This window comes from Vidua chalybeata, chromosome 27 (assembly GCF_026979565.1).
Source record: "Vidua chalybeata isolate OUT-0048 chromosome 27, bVidCha1 merged haplotype, whole genome shotgun sequence".
Lineage (NCBI taxonomy): Eukaryota > Metazoa > Chordata > Aves > Passeriformes > Viduidae > Vidua > Vidua chalybeata.
The window spans coordinates 385,817-405,738 of record NC_071556.1 but is presented as its reverse complement, the minus strand read 5'-3'; the positions used below and the strand labels follow the sequence as shown (position 1 = coordinate 405,738).

Genomic DNA, 19,922 nt, shown 5'->3' with positions numbered 1-19,922 from the left:
CTGAGTCAAAGCCTATGAGCCCAAAGACAGCCCCACAAAGCGCTATACACATCTAAGCGATGAAAGAGCCAAGGTGGCATGTGGACCATCTTCTGTCAGTTTTTCCACTTATGAAAAGGGACAGAGTAACAACCTTATGGATGGGTCCATGCTGGAATCCCAAGCAAGGGTACTGTGTTGCTGGCTTGGCCTGGCCCCTGTTTTCCACAGAAGGCTCCTTGCCTGTCACAGCCCTTTCAGCAGGGATTTATCAATTGATACAATGCCTTGGGCCAGTCTGGACACTTAGAAAGGTCAAGAAGTAAACCAAGCAGCTCATGGAGAAAAAAAAAAAAAATCACTCTCTCCTGCAGCTGGTACTAATAAAAGCCAATGGATGCAAAAGGTTCAGCGAGGTTTTATTGCTCTGCCATGGCAGGGGCTGGGAAGGCAGCAGGATTCACCCCTAACCACCTGGACTGGCCGCTGTCCCTTCCCCACATGGTCCCTCTCGGCCCGCAGGCCGGCAGGCGTCACATGTTGGCTCTCTCCCGCTGCAGCCGAGAATTGTAGGCTCGCGAAACTGTGTTCCAGGAGTCCATGTACCGGTCCATGCACATTGCGATGCACTTCTGCGGGACACAGAGCCTCAGCAGCAGCCCCGAGCTAAGGGGCCGCGGGTGCCCAGTTCTCCCGCCCGTCCTCACCTGCTCGGAGTTGTCCAAGGCGCCGCCGGGCTTCCCGATGCACTTCCGAAAGCACTTGTCCGTCATCCGCTGCGGAGAGAGCCCGTGAGTGGCAGCGCGGTCCAGGGCCTCCGGCTGCAGCCGCCGCCCCTGCTGCGAGGGGAGCGGGGCGGCCTGGCCGTCCCCCGCGACCTGCACCGGGACCGAGACAGCCCCCGCCCGGCCCCGCCGCCCCTTCTGACCTGCAAGAGCTCCTGTGCGTTGGCCACGGCGATCTGCACCTTCACCTGCTCCATGATGAGTCCCGGGTCTAGCTTGCCCCCGCCGCCTCCTCCGGAGCCGAAGTCGGAGCCGAAGCCGCTCTCCATGCCCAGAGTCACCGCGGCCGAGGCCCCTGCGCTGCCGGCGGGAGAAATGGCGGCGCCCGGCCTGCGGTTCCCGGCGGGCCCCGCGCTTCCTCCGCCTCCCGCCGGGCGGGACTGAGCGCTCCGGCTGCCTCTGCGGCCCGGGGCCGCCCGTCCCGCTGCCGCTCGTGGCCCGTGTCCCCGAGCGCTGCTGTCACCGCCGGCCGCGGAGGAGGCGGCCCCGAGCGAGCTCCCAGGGGACTCCACGGGACCGAGCTGGGCCCGGGTCAGACAGCAGGGTTCGAGTACCAGGGGTCAGCGCAGCCCCACGAACTGAGGGCAACAGGAAGGGGCTTTAAACCGGTATCACCAGAGACACAAACGCTGCCCAGCTGCACCCCGTGGTGAAACACCAGCTCTGCTGAGATCCCTGCAGAGAGAAACTCCCCTATGGGTTCTCTCTGGAATTCATCCTTCTGTTCTTCGAGGCTTTCCTCTGCTTTAGGTGACTCGGGTGAGAGGCCCATGCCCTTAAAGTCAGCTTCATTACACTTCCTTCCATTAAATAAGAATGCTGTGGGTCGAAGTAGAAGCGAATGGGAGAAGACCACGCTACGGAGCTCTTTCTCATGGGTGAGATGTGATGTGCAGGTAGGAGATGGCATGAGGGCACTGAGTACCACAGCAAAGCTGAAGCCAAAACTGTGCTCATCGTCAGTAGCCCGAGCCCACACTCAAGAGTATTGCAAACCATATCATCCTGTCTTTGGATCTACCCACTTCAAACAGAAGGCAATCCTACCACTCTGCAAGAAGCATCAGCAGCTAGTGCTAACAATGGGGCAGCCACCTAAGGTACAAGTTTAAAATGAAATGAGTTTAAGGTACAAGTTTAAAATTAAATTAGTTTAAGTTACAAGTTTAAAATTAATTTAAAATGCAATTTTAAAATGAATTTGCCAGTCTGGTTCAGCTTCCAGCCAACCTTTGAGTCCATCCTCAAAAGTGGGCTGGAAGCTGAGCCAGGCTGACAAATGCATCAGCCCGTGGCAATGCTTCTGTCCATCCCTAAGAATCCATCCCTGCCAGGGACTGGTTTCTACTCTCATTCTTTTTTAGCGTCAAGTAGGTTAAATTGAAAAACCCCTTCAGTGCAGTGGTGATGAGAAAGCAAGGGAAGGTTTATCTGCTCCAGCCCCAGATATTCTTCCCCCTGCTTTTGTTGGTACTGATCAGAGGGGACAGCAGGTTCCACCAGCACTCCGTCATGTTTAAGGAAAACGTTCGTTTGCTTCTGGAGCGCATCCTGAGATCCCTGCTGGGCCACAATTCAGCTGATCACTGTTAGGAGCACAGACAGCAGCTCTTTGTGTCCTCTCTCCACACTTAAAGGCCTCCTTGGATGAATCATCTAAAATAGCCCATGCTACCTGTGTGTTGGGTAATAGACAGAAGGAAACCAATAAAATGCAAAACATTTATTCGAGTGTGTTGTACAAAAAGTTTCCAGTCATAAAATGTATATTACAAATCATTGAAAAAGACAAGACATTTGGCATGCATATTCTAAAAAGAAAAGAAACAAACCACTTTGAAATGATAAAGTCTAGGTCATGATGTAGTTTTTCTAAGTTTCAAGTGAACACTTTCATTGTTTTGTCTTTGTGTTTCTGTTAACAGCCTTTTTCATAATTCCCTATTTAAAAAACTTGAACCTTCCAAAAACCCGTCTGCAGGAGCTGACTGGAGGCGGTTACTGCAGTGCTCTCAAGCCAGATCTGTCTAAATCAAAATTTTGTTAAAAAAAATTTAAAAATAAAAATCACAATTCAAGTCACAAGGCATCACTCTATGAAAATAAAGAGATCAACTGTATTTTGTGCCCAAATGGAAAGCATTTCAGCTTAAACTTGCTCAAAATAGATTATTGCTTGTAATTTTAGTGTAATGATCTGGGTAGCTGAATATATAGTAACATCTGCCTTACCAAGATGGACTTGGCACTTCAGTAATAGCTAACTAGAAAATCTGGAAGTTCAATAAACAACATCTTTTCTGGAACTCCAAGTCAATTCACTACTTGTGCTATTCTGAATGGAGTCTTTTGCATCTTTTTCACTCTAGACCTTAGCATTTCAAGAAAAGCATTTGTTTACAAATAATAATTGCATGTAAATATGGTGTTGTATAAAAAAAAAAAACAAACACCTTTAAATAATTTTAAACTGGTTTAAAGCTAAGCATATTGAAGGGAAAATAAAAATTCTGTTTCCCAGGCCAATATAATGAGAAAACAATCTCTCCAATATAATTTGTCCCGACATTCAGCTAAAACAGTGCTTTGAAAAATGCAATCACTATCTCACCTTCCACTCACTGGTTCACAAGGTTTTGCTCACACAGAGTTTAGACCCAACAGTGTCAGTAAAATGCAGGATAAAATATGGATATGCCTTTGTTTAGAGATAAGACTTTCAAAAGAAGATACAGAAAGAAGAGATAAAATGGTTTTAACAGTGAAGACATGAGAGAAGTGGCTACAAGAGATCTAGAACATACAGCACACATATTTTCCTGCAGCATCAAAACCTTTCTGATGTGCATAAAGGTAACAGATTCTCCAAGGTCCTGGGGTGTAGAGAGGATTTTTACAGGTCTCTTCTAACCTGCAACCTATGTTAAGATTGCAGTTAAAGGGCCTTTATACAGAATGAGCATAAAAAAGAAAAAGGATGTATAAAACCCAGTAAGATCCCTGAACTGAACATGAAGTGTCCCATTGCTCGAGGACACCACACAGTGATCTCCTTTCACACTACAGTACAATTCCCACACTGCTGTCAGCTTGCACACATACTCAGCTGGCTTTTACATCACAGGAAGCAGATATTTATATTCTTCCTGAGACTTTTGATTCCTGCTACAAACACAGACTATGCAGCCAACTGCTCTTCTAAGGGTAACACAGAGCTGAAGATAAGTGAGCAACATGTCAGTGCAAATGATGGGTTCTGTCAGAGCCAAGCTGGAGCCCCATGTAGGCATAAAGAGACCTGCTTGGAAACAGAGCTGTGAAGCAATAAAGGGAACAGGAAATACACCTGTGGCAGCAAAGGAATCACGGGAAATCCGGATGTTCAGGAAAAAGGGAATCCCAGCCACTCCACTCCTTGGAGTACATCACTGCAATGCAACAGTTAAAGCAACAAATGAGAAGCAAGGGAAAGAAAATGGCATGAAATGCCAGGGACTCTGAGACCACACCTCACTCCAGAAGGCACCACATTCCTGACAGGCCTGCAGATGGATGGACTTGTTCTGAGACAATCATTTTCATGTGGCAGGATGTGCTTATTGCATTTTATATGATATTCTGTTATGAGCTACACATAGGAAAAACTATTTACTATTTCATTCAGAGTAAGGTTATATTTCTGGAATAAGAACATCCATATGGATAGTTATGCTCAAGTAACTACTCTGACAAAAGCTTTGTTTAATCATTTTTCTCCAGACAAGTAAAATCTATTTCTCCTTCAAGCTTTATGCCAGGTACCAGCACTGAAGTAGAACTGCTGTCCACGTTCTAATTTCGTCAACACTGGTTCATATACAGGATCAAAGAGAAAAAGGGGGCACGGAGACACTGGATTTTATTTGAAAAAAAAAAAAACAAAACCTTTAAATATCCTGAAAATGGAAAGAAATCTTGGAAAGACAGAAAAAACAAACAAACAAACAAAAAAAAAAAACCCTATGCTTTTTGGAGCAGTAAACCCACAAAACTGCCTTCCAGTCTGGCTGGAACAGCACTGTTAGACTGAAGCTCAGCATCAAAAGCAAGAAGCCGGGATGGTGTCTGGAGAAGGCAACACAAAAAACAAAGTACATAGAATACAGTAGTTCTTCTGTGTCTTGTAATTTACAGCCAGGAGTTATTTATCATATTTGTAGTAGCCTATTAAAAAGCACTGTGGTAACAGAATCATCCACATTCAGACTTGGCTTTTCCCACAGCGTCAACACAGGTTTATTTGACCTGTATACACCTAAGCATGGTCCCAAAGAATCAAATAAGCTGTTTCCAAAGTTAAAGGACACAGTTCCAATTCTAAGGACAAATTCTGCAGACTGTTACTCAAGGGCACAGTGCTCATTACAAGAGATCTGCAAGCACCAGTTCTTAAGACTACAAGAAGACACATTCCTCATACAGTAGCTGTTAGGAAAACTATGGCTCAGGTAGCAAGAGGTTTTTCTTCATTTGAGCTGCCTTTCTGAGGCCATTCTTTACGGGAAACAAACAAACCAAAAACCACAGAAAAAAAAAGTAAATTAACTACATATTCATTACTTTAGTATTTAAGATTACAAAATAATCTTAAATTTACAGGACATCTTAAAGGAATAAGCAGTCTGAAAACTGGCCCATGTAAAAAAAAAATATATAGGAAATATATTTAGGGGAAAAAAAAAAGCCCTCAAACACTATGTCAGTATCTTATAGAAGCTGTGGGTCAAAAAGGGGAAATGGTGTCCAGTGGTTGGAAGGTGTGTTGCAAAAATAACTTTATATTGATTGCATTCATTTGCATAACAATGAATTTAGAAAAGGTAATTGTAACAGTATGTCTGAGAAACATAATTTCACTAGATACATCTTACAGAGAGAGAGAGAGAGAGACATGATTTACTACATATTTAACCTTCTACACAAGCAGAGTGGGAAAATTACATTAGAAAGATGGCCAAGTACATTAATGCAGTTATCCCATCAGCCCAAACAGCCCAATACTTATCCCGTTTTTTTGTAATGGGTCTTCTGATAATGGATTAAAACGTAATTCTAAATGTCTATTAGCTTAACTTCAGCAACTCAGTTATCTCACTCAAGGAGAGAAAAGTAGCATCTTTATTTTTAAATGACAAAATAAATCCTGAAGCTTAAAGCCCCTTTTGTTCCCACTCTGCTTGCATAACAAAGCCATCAATCCGAGCCACTAAACCAACTTTCTAGGTTATATCTGTCAGTCTCGATACTGTTCAGAGAACATAATGTCCAAAAGCCACCAAAAACATCCACACTTTGTCACTTGTCTGATGAGTTTTAACATTTTGAATGACACGATCAGAATTCAAGAGTGCAGGTAAAAACAGGATTCTATGCTGGAATCAAATGGTGTCCAAATTTTGTATCCAAACTACTAAGTTTGTTTTTCAGCTAGTAGTTGAAAAAACATTTGCATTCTTTGGAACAGTCAAGTATTTTTCCTCGTGCTTAGAGATGAACACTAGCCCTTATGGGATTCAGAGTTATCTCCAGAGAAATGCAGTGGCAGAAACCTTAAGCTAAATGGACACTATCAGATAAAAAATGCATCCTATTAAAATAAAAATCACCTGCTACCCATACAATGCATTTTTTATAAAAAACATCATTCTCCCTTCACTCCTTGTTAGACTTTGCTTTGAGCACTTGAACTGCTGCGTTGCTTACATCCTTTACAGAGGCAGTTCCTTTGAACTGTTTAAAAATCATTCAACTATTTCTGCTCTATTTTGCAAATATTGCTCCTTGGGATACCTGATAATGCCCCTTTGAAACTAAGAGAAGTATGAACAAGCTATATCTAACTCTGATTAAAAAGGTCAACATTTACATTGGTTAACCTTTATCACTGCCAAAAGTATAAATATGTTTTACTTCTAAAATCTTAATCAAACATTTAAAAAGTTGAATATGTCAAAAGGATTAAATTATAAATACTGAATACCACAATCTGTGTCCATGATTTAACTTGTGACAATGGCAAAATCCCCTAAAAATCAAACAGTTCATCCTCTGGGTTTGACACTTCCAACTTACGATGGTGTGTATATTCAGGAAGCAGAACCCACCATTCAACTTCTGAAATGATGACATGGAGCTCAGGTGTGACAGACCCAGATGTTTTACCATTAGGCTGTCAAATGTTCGAGAAAGACACAATGGCATGGTCCTGAGTCAAAAATGCCTAAAATGAAGCTTCCCTGTGTCATTGCAGTTGTGGAGCAGCACTTTGAATGAATCTGTGGTCTAATTTTCCTAAGCTGGGAATTGCTGAGGATACCAGGCAAAATACTAGCTTTTCTACAACTGCTGAGGAAACACTCTGTGAATCTTTCCCAGGGACACTTCATTAAACTTTTTTTCTGGGGGTATTATACTGGTTATCTATGTAATTCTAGATTTACCGTACACTCAAGGAGTCTCATCTCATTTTAGCTAAAAATCTCTTTTCTGCTTTAGGTTTCTATGTAAGACTTTAAATTCTGTATGGGGAAAAAATATTGTATTCCAATACAGTGTTTCAACAAAGAGGGAAAAATAAAGAAATCTATTAAAAATCCTGGCAGTTTTGTTCAGTAAAGTTTTTTTGAATTTTTTTATAAAAATGTACCAAGGAGTAAATGTCAAAGAAATCAGGTGATGCATATAAAAATAGTTTTCAGTGGCTCTGGAAGGAAAAAATAGCAAAAATAAAAGGAAATAAATGAAGGGGGAAAAGCGTAAATAATAGTTTCTTTCTTCTTTCTTCACATCACTGAGCATCCTCTAGAGGTTGTTCTGGGATCACCCTAAAATAAGATAGACAGAGTTGAATTCAGTTCTTACCAGCTATTCAGATTGCAAGCCTAAACTCTGGTTATCATCTCAGTTGCCAAAAGCACTTTTTTAGTAGTTTAGTTACATTAAGGGAACATCACTCCATAAGAGGAAGTAGAGTACATGCCCCAGTCTGCTGCCAGGACTGACACATTGCTCGTCTGGTTGTGGTTTCCTGCAACGGGTTGACTGGTTAGTCTCCATATTTCCAACAATGATACAGATGACAAATGAAAATGGTGATGTCATTAGCTAGAGACCAGCAAGTTTCTGTATTTCAAATGCTGATTTTGTTTGAGAGCGATCTCTGCTGTATAGCTGGTTTTTTTGGGGTAAGAAAAATCAGTTGTTTTATACTACAAATATGCTGCTTAATCTTCGGGACCAAAAAAACTTTGAGAACTCACCTGCAAACCTGCGCAGAATGGGTTATTTGTGAGAAGACCTACTAATGGCCATTGATCAGAAGAACAAATCCCTTAAGTTTAAAATTTAAAATATTTTCTGGTATCACCTATATATCTTTCTCCTTTTTTTGCTCTGTCAACTGCTGGTCGCTTATTTAACATTATTAAACCAAAGGTTATCAAAATATAAATGTGATATTATTAAGAAAAAACAAGTTTTTTTCAGATGTAGAAGCTATATAGCGTCAGAAAATAAACCAATAAACTGAAGCTTGCAGCAAGAGAAGCACCCCCATCCCTGGTTTCCAGTGGTTATCTGGTAATATCCTGCTTCCAGTAAGAGTGCCCCAGTTCTGTTGCACAAGGCAGCAGATACTGGGAGGAACACTGCCTGCTAATGCTGAAACTGTGTGATCTGAAGCACAGATACCCTGAGCTGGCATCAGCCACTGCCTGAGCTGTACCAGGATGGATCCCAGCAGTAATTCCTGGCAGCACAGCTCACATTGTCCTCTCTTGGTGCACTGCAATGTTGCAAGCAACCACTGGAAGAAAGGAAGAAAGGACTAGGAAGCTCAGAGTTGACAAAAGTTGAAGGGGGATCCCCCCACTAAATCTTATGCCTGATTGATCCAACTAATGAGGCACAAGTTAAACATCTGGTTTGTATCTTATTACCTGTTGGTTGAAAAGGTCTTCCTCTCCATATTCTGCTTCGTCTTCTTCCTCTTCATTCTCTCGCACGACTACTGATTTAGTAACACTTCTCACTGCAACTTCCTACACAAAATGACAGATAAGGAGATGGCCAGGAGTCTTTATCTATCTGTTAAGTTTTTGCTATATCATCAATATAATATCCTTATTAAATTTTGAAGAGTTTAAAGCAACTCGGCCTAGATTTAACCACTAGCTATGCAAGCAAATACCAGCAATATCCTGCAAACCACAACAACATCATTCCTATTTCTGTGCACTAAAAGGCATGGTAATGTAATTCAGTCGCTTTATTTTTTTTCATTTTTTTTCATGGGATTTAAGAGGAAGCAGACATGGTTCAGGTGATTGTAGTCAATTTTACACAAGGTCACAGCAGACACAGGTAGGAGCTGTCTGAGATACAGTGTAATGTGAGAAACGAAACTTTCTCAGTATGATTACACAACATAAAAGAATATTCCCAGTTTCTAATAAATATCCAGTGTTAATTGCATACATTGGTTATCAGCATGGTTTTACAAGCCAGGCACTAAAGAAACTCCAGGAAGCTTCCTTTATTACTAAATTATTTTTAACACTTCTAAATAGTAAAAAATTCTTCTGCCTACTTGCACCATAGAAATCACAGGTGAAAATCTCTAATTGTGGAAAAAGTTGCCCTCAACATACACTCCTAAGCACGGAATGAAAACAGACATGGATTTGAAACTTTTTCAGATACTGGTTTGACCACACAGTTTGAATATGGAAAGCATTAGCTTTCTATTTGTACAAATTACCCCCCTTCTGCCTCATCCTGCTCACAAAGTTCTTCCTGAAAACTGCGAGAAAGGCAACACAAAAACTGATACAACTGTGGTCTGTTTCCTTTTCCTACTGTTATCAGATTGTTGGGATAATGGTATGGTTATGAGTAACAGTCAAGGCATGATTCTCCCTTGCAAAAGTCATCTGCAGAGATGGTTTTAAAAAAATTAACTGTGGGCAGATGTAGGACAATGCAGAATGCTCAGGAACCTCTGCCAAATGAGAACTTATGATATGTTTCTAACATGGATAGGACAATTATCTTCTTACATTAATATTTACATTGCACCTCAGAACATCATAGGGACTATATAATGGAACTGTGAATTGTCAGAAATGGTTCTTTTCTTTTATTCTTCTGAAAGATTATTCTTCTACTCAAATTCCAAACAAATTCTATACTAGCAGGGTATTCTTCTAAACAGGAAATAAGTGTCTATGGGCATAATCATGATGATCACAGTTTTCAAAAATATCCCAAAAATGCCAGAGATATGTACATAAATAATATGTAATTATTTCAGTGTTATAAACTGTCATATTAGAAGACAACAGCAGAGATCTTACAATTGGGATTTTGTCATTGTGTCATGTCACCCCACCCTCAAATTAAGAGTTTGGGAGATAATCCAACCCATGGACACAGCCTACCTCTCCTTCAGAGTTGACGAGGTAAGTGCGTATATTTCCACCAGTGCCCCAGCTGCCTTGATTCTTCCACACGAGAACAGAAGGGGGACTATGAGATACACCTGCATCTGCACCCCAGATCTAGAGAGGATGACAATCTGCAATTAGCTGTTTATCCAATTTTTTCTTTTAAATATATATATCCCCCTAATTCTCCTACTTCTCTCTACGTACTAGGTTTCTTTTCTGAATTCCAATGGCAGTTTTACCCTAATTTTAACTACACTATTACTTGTAGTAAGGTATTAAAAAAAACTAATATTGCAGTCATGAATTCTTTTCTGAACAAACTTATCCTACCACTGTCTCAGTAACCATACTGTATGGAGGCAAGGCCAAAAGCAGCATGTAGTGCATCAACTTAATCTTTTATCCCTATCTGAACAATTGATACTTAAGTAGAAATAGCTGCAAGTGATTAAAAGATACATTTGTTTCTTCCTAATGAACTTCTGTTGCAGACTGAAAATAAAATGCAAAATTATTGAAAAGCAGCTGTTCTACAGCATTAACTACAGTTAATGCTAAGAATGTCCAGTCTTACCTACAGTTTGGATGAACGCTCTGAACTGTTCTCAATTCTTTAAGAGGTTGAGCAGGATTAGGGTTCTAAACCTGGGCAAAGGTGTTTAGCAACAAATAGTTCTTGACTAATCCCCCAAAATACCTTTTTCTTCTACTTTCTATGTGCCCAAAAAATAGTCTTAAATACTGAAGTACTAATATAGAAATTCATTTTTTTGTTTTGTGTTTTTATAACTGAAATCCTGCTCCTCTAGAGTGAGACCCATGAAATCAAATCAAGCTGTACCAGAGTTCAAGATTTCCAACTGCCACATCATCAACAGAAGAATATGTTGTTGACATACTGTAAATGCAACTTACTGTAACAGTCTGCCCAGCTCTGAGGACATACTTAGGAGTAAATTTGTAAGCAATTTCGTCTCCATCTCCAATTTGTCTTTTCAGTCTCCAGTTACCCAAAGACTGATCCTAATGGAGAGAGTCAGAAAGTTATTCAGAGTGAAGAAAACAGAACAAATAGGCATCAGAATCTAGGTCTTTGTTATTAAAATAATGGGAATATAAATTTATCTATATGGTTGTTAAACATTTGCAGTCTACCTTGAAAGTATTTGCCTATATCCAGTCAGAGTCTGAAGTGTAAATCCGTACGATCACTCAGCAAGATTTTAAAAGACAGCCATTTCACACAACAAAGTTCTGCTAGACAACAGGCTGTTTCTGTGAGAAATGTCCCAGCACACATTTATACATCTGGGACACAAATTGTATTATCTTCCTGCAGCATGTTAGCCCACCATTATGTTCAACTTTTCAAAGCCCACATTAATTCCTGCAGGATGCTGCACCTTGAGATGCTGCTCCTGCTCTCCACGTGGCCAAACCGACTCATGCTGCAAAGGGCTGTGTATCATCTCAATTTAGTTCCTGCTTGTTTTCTATGAGTTCTGCTGATGCTCACCTTCTCTGAGTTGTTCTTAAGCTGAACATACTTGCCCTCCAGGTCTATCTCTTCTATGCTGATACTTCCTGTAGCTGAAGCTTGCTGGGACATTTGAAAGCTACTGCTACTGCTGCTGCCACTGATACTTCCAGTGCCGATCCCACTAGTTCCACTGCCGGAAAGCTCCTCTGCTTCTATGCGTTTTCTCTTGCCTCGGGAAGAGCGAACAAGTGAAGTGCTGCTGCTGCTGCTGCTGGAGGTAGCCCGAGAGACTGTGACACGGGAGGAGGGACTTGGAGAGAGCTTCAACCTTAACACAACAAAGAAAGCATTTGAATTAACTCACCCAGAGAACCAAAAACCTACAATATCCTCAAGTAACCAGACTGTAATGCACTCCAAGGCTGACAGCATTCTCACTCTGTATGTCAAGAGGACTGCATACATGAGGAGGAGGGGGCTAAAACAATCCTGAGGAATGTTCTGGCAGTATGTCCATGTGACATGGAAAGCAGTGCTACTGAGAGCAACACAGAACCCTTAACCCTTCCCTCCAGTACAGCTACTACTGAACACACTATTCTTGAGCCTCATGATTTAAAACCATAGAAGTACAAGCATTTAAGTAAAAAGATGATATGAAGATCAAGCACAGAATGATATATTTCACTGTACTCCAAGACCTTTACAAAAAACCCAAAATAACCACAGTGTTCAGTTGAGAACAAGTGTTCCATGCAACAGCATTGTGGTGTGAAACCAATATAATTTCAGTGAAACGTAATCTGGGCATTCCTGTTCAAGTGGTAAAAAAATAAGGGCAAGAAATGAAAGTAACACTTAAGAGTCCTTAGAAAAGAAAGTGGAATCTTTACACACCTTTCCTCTTCTCCTTCCAGGAGTTTTCGGTAAGCACTGATCTCCATGTCCAGGGCTAATTTAACATCAAGCAGCTCTTGGTACTCCGTAAGCTGAAGCTGCATCTGGTCCCTCATGTCTGTCATTTCCCTCTCCTTTGCATCCAGCATCTTCCTAAACTTCTCCCGCTCGCCAGCCATCATTTCCTCCAGTTCCCGAATGCGATCTTCTGCTGCACTGGCCTGGGCACACAGCACAAGAAAAGGCCACCTGGCATCCATGCAGGTCCACTCAAAAAGTTAAAACCCTTCTCCCTCCCAAATGAACTTAACAAAGATTTCTCTGTGCAAAATTCAGAAAATATGAAGGGTCAGAAATGTTAATATATTCACACAAAACAGCTGTGTGTTTGAGATGAAAGCCAGTTTAGTCCCTTTACCTGTTTCTGAAGACCGGAAAGCTGGTAGCTGAGAGCTTCTATCCTCATGCGAGCCTCCTTCAGCTCCTCTCGAGCTGCACCAGCAGCTTTGTCATTTTGGTCAGAGGACAATTTGGCATTCTCCAGCTGGAATGAAAGCTTTATATAGCTCACATGTACTGAGTTAGAAATCCTGAAATATCCTTTTGGTAAAAAAATAGCATCTATTTAATTTTAGAAAATTTTAAATGGTCTGGTAAGTTTAGGATAAGCACTGCATAACATTAAGGAATGCCCTAAGGACTGAAGGAAAATGTATTTCAGGATTCACTTATGCTATTAAAAAAATACTCTATTAGCCCTCCCATTATACAAGCAACCTTAATTTCCAAAAAAGCTGACCATGTGCTCTGCTTGTTTGTCCTAAGGCAAATCACACTGGGTGACAGCAAAGGCTGCCTACCTAATTCATGTCCTGGTCCAACAGTTCCCTGGAGGCCCAGAGACAAACTCAATAAAATATTTCACGGGTATTATGTCTCTGCTGGCTATGTGCAACTCAGGGACTTTCTCAGTCAGGGACAATATTTTACTGCTTACTATCTCTCAGTGGATTTCTCAGGCAGGAATTTGTCTCTGCTTTTTGAATTTTTGGGGCAATGAGTTTAGGTCTATATTAAAGAACAATACTTTCTGTTTCTTCTCTATCTGGACATTCTCACTGGACATTCACTGCCCCTGCTCCTACTGGAAAAATAACAACCACTCCTCATTCACCTTCCCCCATGCTATTTATCCCTTTACAGACATCCACTGTATCTTTCACTTCTCTCAATGTATCTCTTTTCTAGGTGAAGTTTTACTTAAAATTTTCTCATGCATGACTTGTTTCCCACTCTAAATTGTCTCTGTCAACTCTGTAGTACCTTTGCAAATAAAACTACTCATGGCACTCCAGGTGACATCCTGTCCCAGAGGCAAAACAATGGGTTTGGTTTTATTCTCTTTTCGTAATAGTTGCCAATAAACTATTTGGTTTTAATTTTTTGTTAAATTCACCTAGTGAACAAGCTTAATTTCTAGTGGTTAATTTTAACCAAAGCAGAGCAAAACCAGAACTCTTACATGGTAAGTTTCATGAAAGCAGAGAGCTAGAAAAGCCATCCTTTGCATGCCTCAGAGCTGGATTTCAACAATTTTGCCACACCATGGAATCCATTCAAAAACTAAACTGATCTAATTCTAAGAACAGTTACAGGCAGAAGATGTTCTTTAGCCACACAGCACAAAGATTTACAAAATCAATCTTCACTAGCTCTGCTGTTCACTAGGTTCTGAGCAGCACACACAGAGCCTTCTTTAGGCTACAGATTTTGAAGGAACTTCAACTACACACTCCATTACTTCTTGTAAAGTTTAAAACTAAAAAAATATTTGAAGTCTGACAACCATTCACTACCTTACAGTCATGCTGGCATACTGCCAAGTACGCATACTTAGGATTTCTATTGCTTAATATCACAGACCATAATGATCTTTCTTAGAAGCCGTTTTTAAGTATTGAAAAGTCACAATAAGGTCTCCCTGGAGAATTCTCTTGTTCAAGCTGAACACCCCAGCTTTCTCCATAAGAGGTGCTCCAGTACTCAGGATGACTTTTGTGGTCTCGTTTGGACTTTCTCCAGCCACTCCAAAACCGCCCTGTGCAAGAAGTGAGCTTTTACCCAAGACCATCTCATCCTCTAGTTGCTCAGTAGCTAAACCTAATGATTTGCTTTGACATAATAATCCTCCCCAGCTCTGGCTCTCTAACAGGGACACGTCTTTGTTCAGAAATCACAGAATTAAGTTCACAGCTAAACCCCTTACCCTCCATACTCCAACTTCACTGATAACAACCACCTCTATGCAGGGAAAAAGCAGCTTAATTTGTTCATTCCCCTGTTCAAAGCTTAGCACTTTTTCATTCTATAAGTCTGTATATTGCATCCTTTTATTTTTTTTTTTTTCTACTAAGCATCTTCTATCCTGGACCTCCTTCAGACTGTGACAAGTCAATCCAAATAGCTCCTTGTATTAAGTATTACATGTTCCAGAGTTCTGTGAATAATTCCAACCCTGTCAATTGTGTTGGGTGTTTTAATTTTAATTTTGGGGTTTTAGTATCTATTATCTCTAGGGTTGCTGCTGTAAGTAATAGTTAAATATTTGTAGATCAGTATTTCTCAAACCAAATCATCAACCCAAAGAATTCAAAGGGAGTCTCAGGGAAGGCTGGGAGAGAACAATGTAAGCAGTACCATCATTCTTCCAGCAAAAGAGAACAAGAAGTGACTGTAACTATTGACAAGTACTTTCAACAACAAGAATTGCCAGGATGGGGCTCTGAGCAACCTGGTCTAGTTTAAAGACATTCCTGTTCAAGGCAAGGGGCTGGACTAGATGGCTTTTAAAGGTCCCTTCTAGCTCAAACCACTCTACAATTCTGTGATTTCCAAATTACATACCATGGTTTTCATCATCAAAGCTGGTCAAGAAAGATCTGATATCTTGCCTGAAGTTTCCCTGTCACCAAAGAATTCACAGCTGCATCTAGTAATTTTCCAGTTCAGAACTATCTTAGACCATTGAAATGTTGCAAGGCTTAGACATTTTTAAAAGTGTATTGGCATGATTAAGAACACTGCAACAGCCACAGTAAGAGCAAAGTGACAATGCACCCTTAGATAAGAAGCCCCTTTCCAGTGTGTCTGTATTAGTTTGCAAGCTCACTGCATCCAAGCAAAAGCCCATACTGAGACACATCCACTTCCAAGCTCTCCAATCCCCCCCTCCAGCTTCTTATGCACAACATATTGCACGTATTGCAAGTTTTCCCAACCCCCTCCATTTGTGAAGAAAAACTGGATCTACTGATGTAAGAAAAGAACCCTTATAGCAGAAGACATTGTCTAATCAGCTACTGTGTGACATCCACTATTCCCACTGTGTCTTCTGCAGAGACCAACAACAGCTCCACATGTTTTCTCACTAACTGACCTCTCTTGGCTAAAGCTATTGCTTGCTGGCTATAACCTCCCTGGAAATGCACCTTCACACAAGTCCCACGAAAAGCATTTGAACACTAAGACAAACTTCCTCAAATTATAGTTACTTGTCTCCTTAAGACCAGTAGAGCTGGTAAAAATGGTTTCTATCTCAAAAACTGGGCTTCCAGTCTGACAGTGCTGTGGACAGCAGTTGTTACCTTAGCCTGATATGTCTGCTCCAGCTCCATCTTATACAGTTTGACTTGTTCATCATGTTGATTTCGCAGATCCTCCAGAGCCTGAGTCATTTTGGATTCATACTCCTGTTGGCGGCTTGTGTCCACCTCAATCAAACGATGTTCATGTCGTTTTCTTGTTTCCCTTATTTCCTACATACACACAAAAGAAGAGGGACAAATTCCCACACTAAGGTAAACAGTACAAGCAGTTACATTCAGACAACAATTAACTACTGCAGTACTAACTATTTAGCAGAATGGAGCTACAGTATTACAGGCATTTAAGCCTGGGAATTGCTGCTTGCACTAACAGATTCAAGTTACTGTTCTCATTTGTCAGGATGTAATTCTTCAAAGTGATCCAACTTAACACCAGCTTCAAAAACAACCATATACTGTCTAAGTAAGGGGCTGGTTTATGCTGCAAAAGTCAACATGGGGGGAAGGGAGGTGAAAACACCATCAATTTTTACATAGCAAAGAGATTCCATATGCTTCACTACAAACCCTGTGCTTCTCAATAAGCATCCTGACATTACAACAGCAGTCTACAAAGAATCAAATGAAAATTAACACCATTTGTGAACATCATATATATTAAAAAAATTATAGAGGAAGAACGGCATCTTCAAATTTCACTCTTGAGCATATGTGGGTCTCATCCATGTTCTATATACTTGATGACACTTTCTTACTAGATTTTGATTACAGTGTTAATAAAGCAGCAATCTAAGAAATCCTGAAGACATAATTTTTTATGATCAGAGTTTGCACTAAGAAATTCTCATTTTTAGAATTGTATGAGTTTTCTGTGCTTAAGAACACTGGTTGCAAACTAGTAAGGTAAGACTTACTCATGCACTTATTCATGCAGAGACCTGGCCAAGTCTGAATGTGTGGTATGAGAAAAATAATTTCTTCCTTCAGGGCATGACAAACAACCAAGGAGTGGTTCTGGGTACTGGGAGGAGGCCTGAAGTTAGCAGCAGGGCCATGAGGAACAATAGCAAGTGAAGCAAGGCTTAATTCTGCTAGACTGGAGTCATAGCAGGCTAACACATACTCAAAACAACTTTACTAGTTGTTTTGTAGAAATGCTCTACATCTAAAATAGATCCCCAGAAACGTGTCTTTTTACTAGCAGTAATGTGCCCTGAGGTGATTTGGAATAAACTTTTCTTTCTGTGGTAAATTTTTACACCAAGAAAACTAGCAAGCAGCAGTCTCTCAGTAACTGTAGGCAATGACAGCTCAGAAGCTAAAGGAATGTCGTGGGGGACTACAAAGGATCAGGTGAAGGGCTGAGCTGATCCAGCAGTTCAACACCACTAGAATAAGCAGGCCTCACTTGCCACACTCCCAGTCACGATGACTCAATTCTAATGGAGATTTGGACCCTTCAGTAAACCAAATAAATTCACTAACGTAAAGGAAATCAATTTATTGCTTCATGTGTTGAATTGGTGCATACAAGAATCAAAGAGCTTCAGGGATGGCTAAAGAACATACCCTTGAGCACAGCAAGCTTTAGGATTAGCTTCTGCTGTCTCATTTAGTTTCACCTTCAGTCAATAGCAACACATTCTTCCCAAGAAGAAAAGTTATTTTAAGGTCCTACAACCAAATAAGGATCTGTCACTGCAGTCAGTGTACCAATCCAACCACTCCAGGGCAAGGAAGTGAGACAATGGTCAGTACATCTCAGGCTGATCTCCCTGGTTGGTTTGTTTGCCCTGCTCCAGCCCCTGTCTCCTGTCCTTAGCCACACAGTTCTGTCACATCCCTTAAACCAGTCAGAGCACTCATTTGGATTCTGTGGTAAATCAACTCAGCCAGTAAGCAGTCAAAAATTAAACTCAACCAAGAAAACTTTAGTATGTTTCTAGTTAATCTGGTTGAAATGGTTAGGTGAATGGTGAGCCAAGCATCACACCTAGAGCAGGTGAAATGAACAGTGGAAGCAGGTGACGACTGCTCAGCAGCCAGTCATTGAATGAGCTAGCAGAACCACCAGAGATGGAATAAACAGACATAAGGGTTTGCATTGGGTACAGAGAGAAAGTCATGCTTTCCTCTCCCAACTCCCACTATTACAAAAATTTTGGTCTTTACTAGAACCATTCACTTAACAGGTGGAAAACTACCTCTGCAATAAGCAAGGCAGTTGCATACTATTCTAGTCAATAAAAACAGGTTATAATCAGGTCCAGCAACCAAAGCTGGTGTAAGTAAAGAGCAGGGTCATGCAACCAGGTCCAGAGAGAGGGAAAAAGATTTTCCCTTTCCCACAGCAGTTAGCTGGCTCCAGTTCACCTGCCCATGCTCTTGTCACCTGGTTCTCATACTGATTCCACCACTGATTTACCATGTAAAAAGATATAAAACCTTCACCTATTTTATTACTCAACCCATTTATAGGAAGGATAATACTGATTTTCTCTACCTGGACTAGTTAGTAGTTGCTCATAGTCAATTTGATTAAAAGCTACATTTGGACAGTGGCAAGATTACTAGATTGATAATACCTCCTCAAATACGTTCTTCCTGAAATCCAGATCCTCTTGCAAACTCTGGCACCGATTTTCCAGGTCCACACGCATGAGTGTCTCCTTCTCCAACTGCTTCTTTGCCACAGCATGACCATCTTCAGCCTTGTAAAGAATTTTAAAGATAATTTTGTCTGGATTCCTATCTTCCATCCATAAACCTTTTATGGTCTTCATCTGATGTTTTTGGAGGAGTTACTCACAACAACAAAACTAATGTCAAGCCACTGATTTAAAGAAAACCAATCCACACCACTGCCAGAAATAAACACAATAAATAAATAAAAGCCCCACAAAAAAAAAAAAAGAACAAGCGTGTTCATGTGTGTTAATTGGTATTTAAACCAAGCTTATATGTTTGCATACCAACTATTTAAAATGTAGGATTAGTTCAATACATTCTGATACAGGGGCCGACGATTATTAATTCCTCAAGCACAATACACTGCACTTTCTTTTTCTTGCTAGCATGGTCCCACTGGGTACTCCAGCACAAGTGTAAAATTATGCAGGACCTTACAAAGGACAACATTTAATGACTCAAGGTATAGAAACATTAGGAATTTTAAAGCAAAAGCTTCTGACAACCAAAATGTCTAAAACACTGTCTTGCTTTGGTTGTTTTACATAGATTTTTTTAGAATTTAGTTTTTTATCCAAGAGGGGCAGCCAAAGATTCACCAGTAAGCAAGGTGCATCACTGATGTTCAGACTATAAACTAACTACAAAGAAAAAAGGGAATTTATCTTACACAGCCTGTCCTGTGCTGAAGCAAGAGAGCATTCCCTACCATACCTTAGCAAGCTGGGCACGCAGGTCAGCCACCTCTGCTTCCAGACTGCGTTTCTCATTCAGGACAGTATTGAGTTCTGCTTCACTTCTATGGAAGAGAACTTCCAGATCCTTGATACGACCCTGAGCCACAGACAAATCTGCATCTTTCTTCTTGTAGCTGGAAAAACAAAAGTACGTTATACTTATATATAGGTGCACACCCACCCTGAGCATGTCCTGGTTACAGCCACAGGTATCTTGTTATCAGACACCTTTTATCAAGCCCAGCTCACCACTATATGGCTCCTGC

At 40.9% G+C, this 19,922-nt stretch overlaps 2 protein-coding genes across 2 annotated transcripts in view; both read right to left on the bottom strand.

Moving 5' to 3' along the window:
- Nucleotides 1-377: 377 nt before the first annotated feature.
- Nucleotides 378-1,183, bottom strand: TIMM13 (translocase of inner mitochondrial membrane 13). Its single transcript, XM_053965777.1, has 3 exons — nucleotides 908-1,183; nucleotides 687-755; nucleotides 378-611 (listed from the first exon to the last, which is right to left on the bottom strand). The coding sequence occupies exons 1-3, from the start codon at nucleotides 1,031-1,033 to the stop codon at nucleotides 513-515; spliced, it is 294 nt and encodes a 97-aa protein (XP_053821752.1). The 5' UTR covers nucleotides 1,034-1,183; the 3' UTR covers nucleotides 378-512.
- A 1,289-nt stretch (nucleotides 1,184-2,472) lies between these two features.
- Nucleotides 2,473-19,922, bottom strand: part of LMNB2 (lamin B2) — a 36,998-nt gene continuing 19,548 nt past the window's right edge. Inside the window, exons 3-12 of the mRNA XM_053965776.1 lie at nucleotides 19,634-19,790; nucleotides 18,817-18,942; nucleotides 16,271-16,441; nucleotides 13,045-13,170; nucleotides 12,627-12,847; nucleotides 11,766-12,057; nucleotides 11,165-11,272; nucleotides 10,241-10,360; nucleotides 8,741-8,842; nucleotides 2,473-7,627 (exon numbers count right to left, since the gene is read on the bottom strand). Coding sequence (XP_053821751.1) covers nucleotides 7,586-7,627; nucleotides 8,741-8,842; nucleotides 10,241-10,360; nucleotides 11,165-11,272; nucleotides 11,766-12,057; nucleotides 12,627-12,847; nucleotides 13,045-13,170; nucleotides 16,271-16,441; nucleotides 18,817-18,942; nucleotides 19,634-19,790 — 1,465 coding nt within the window. The 3' untranslated portion in view covers nucleotides 2,473-7,585. The remainder of the gene's footprint in view (nucleotides 7,628-8,740; nucleotides 8,843-10,240; nucleotides 10,361-11,164; nucleotides 11,273-11,765; nucleotides 12,058-12,626; nucleotides 12,848-13,044; nucleotides 13,171-16,270; nucleotides 16,442-18,816; nucleotides 18,943-19,633; nucleotides 19,791-19,922) is intronic.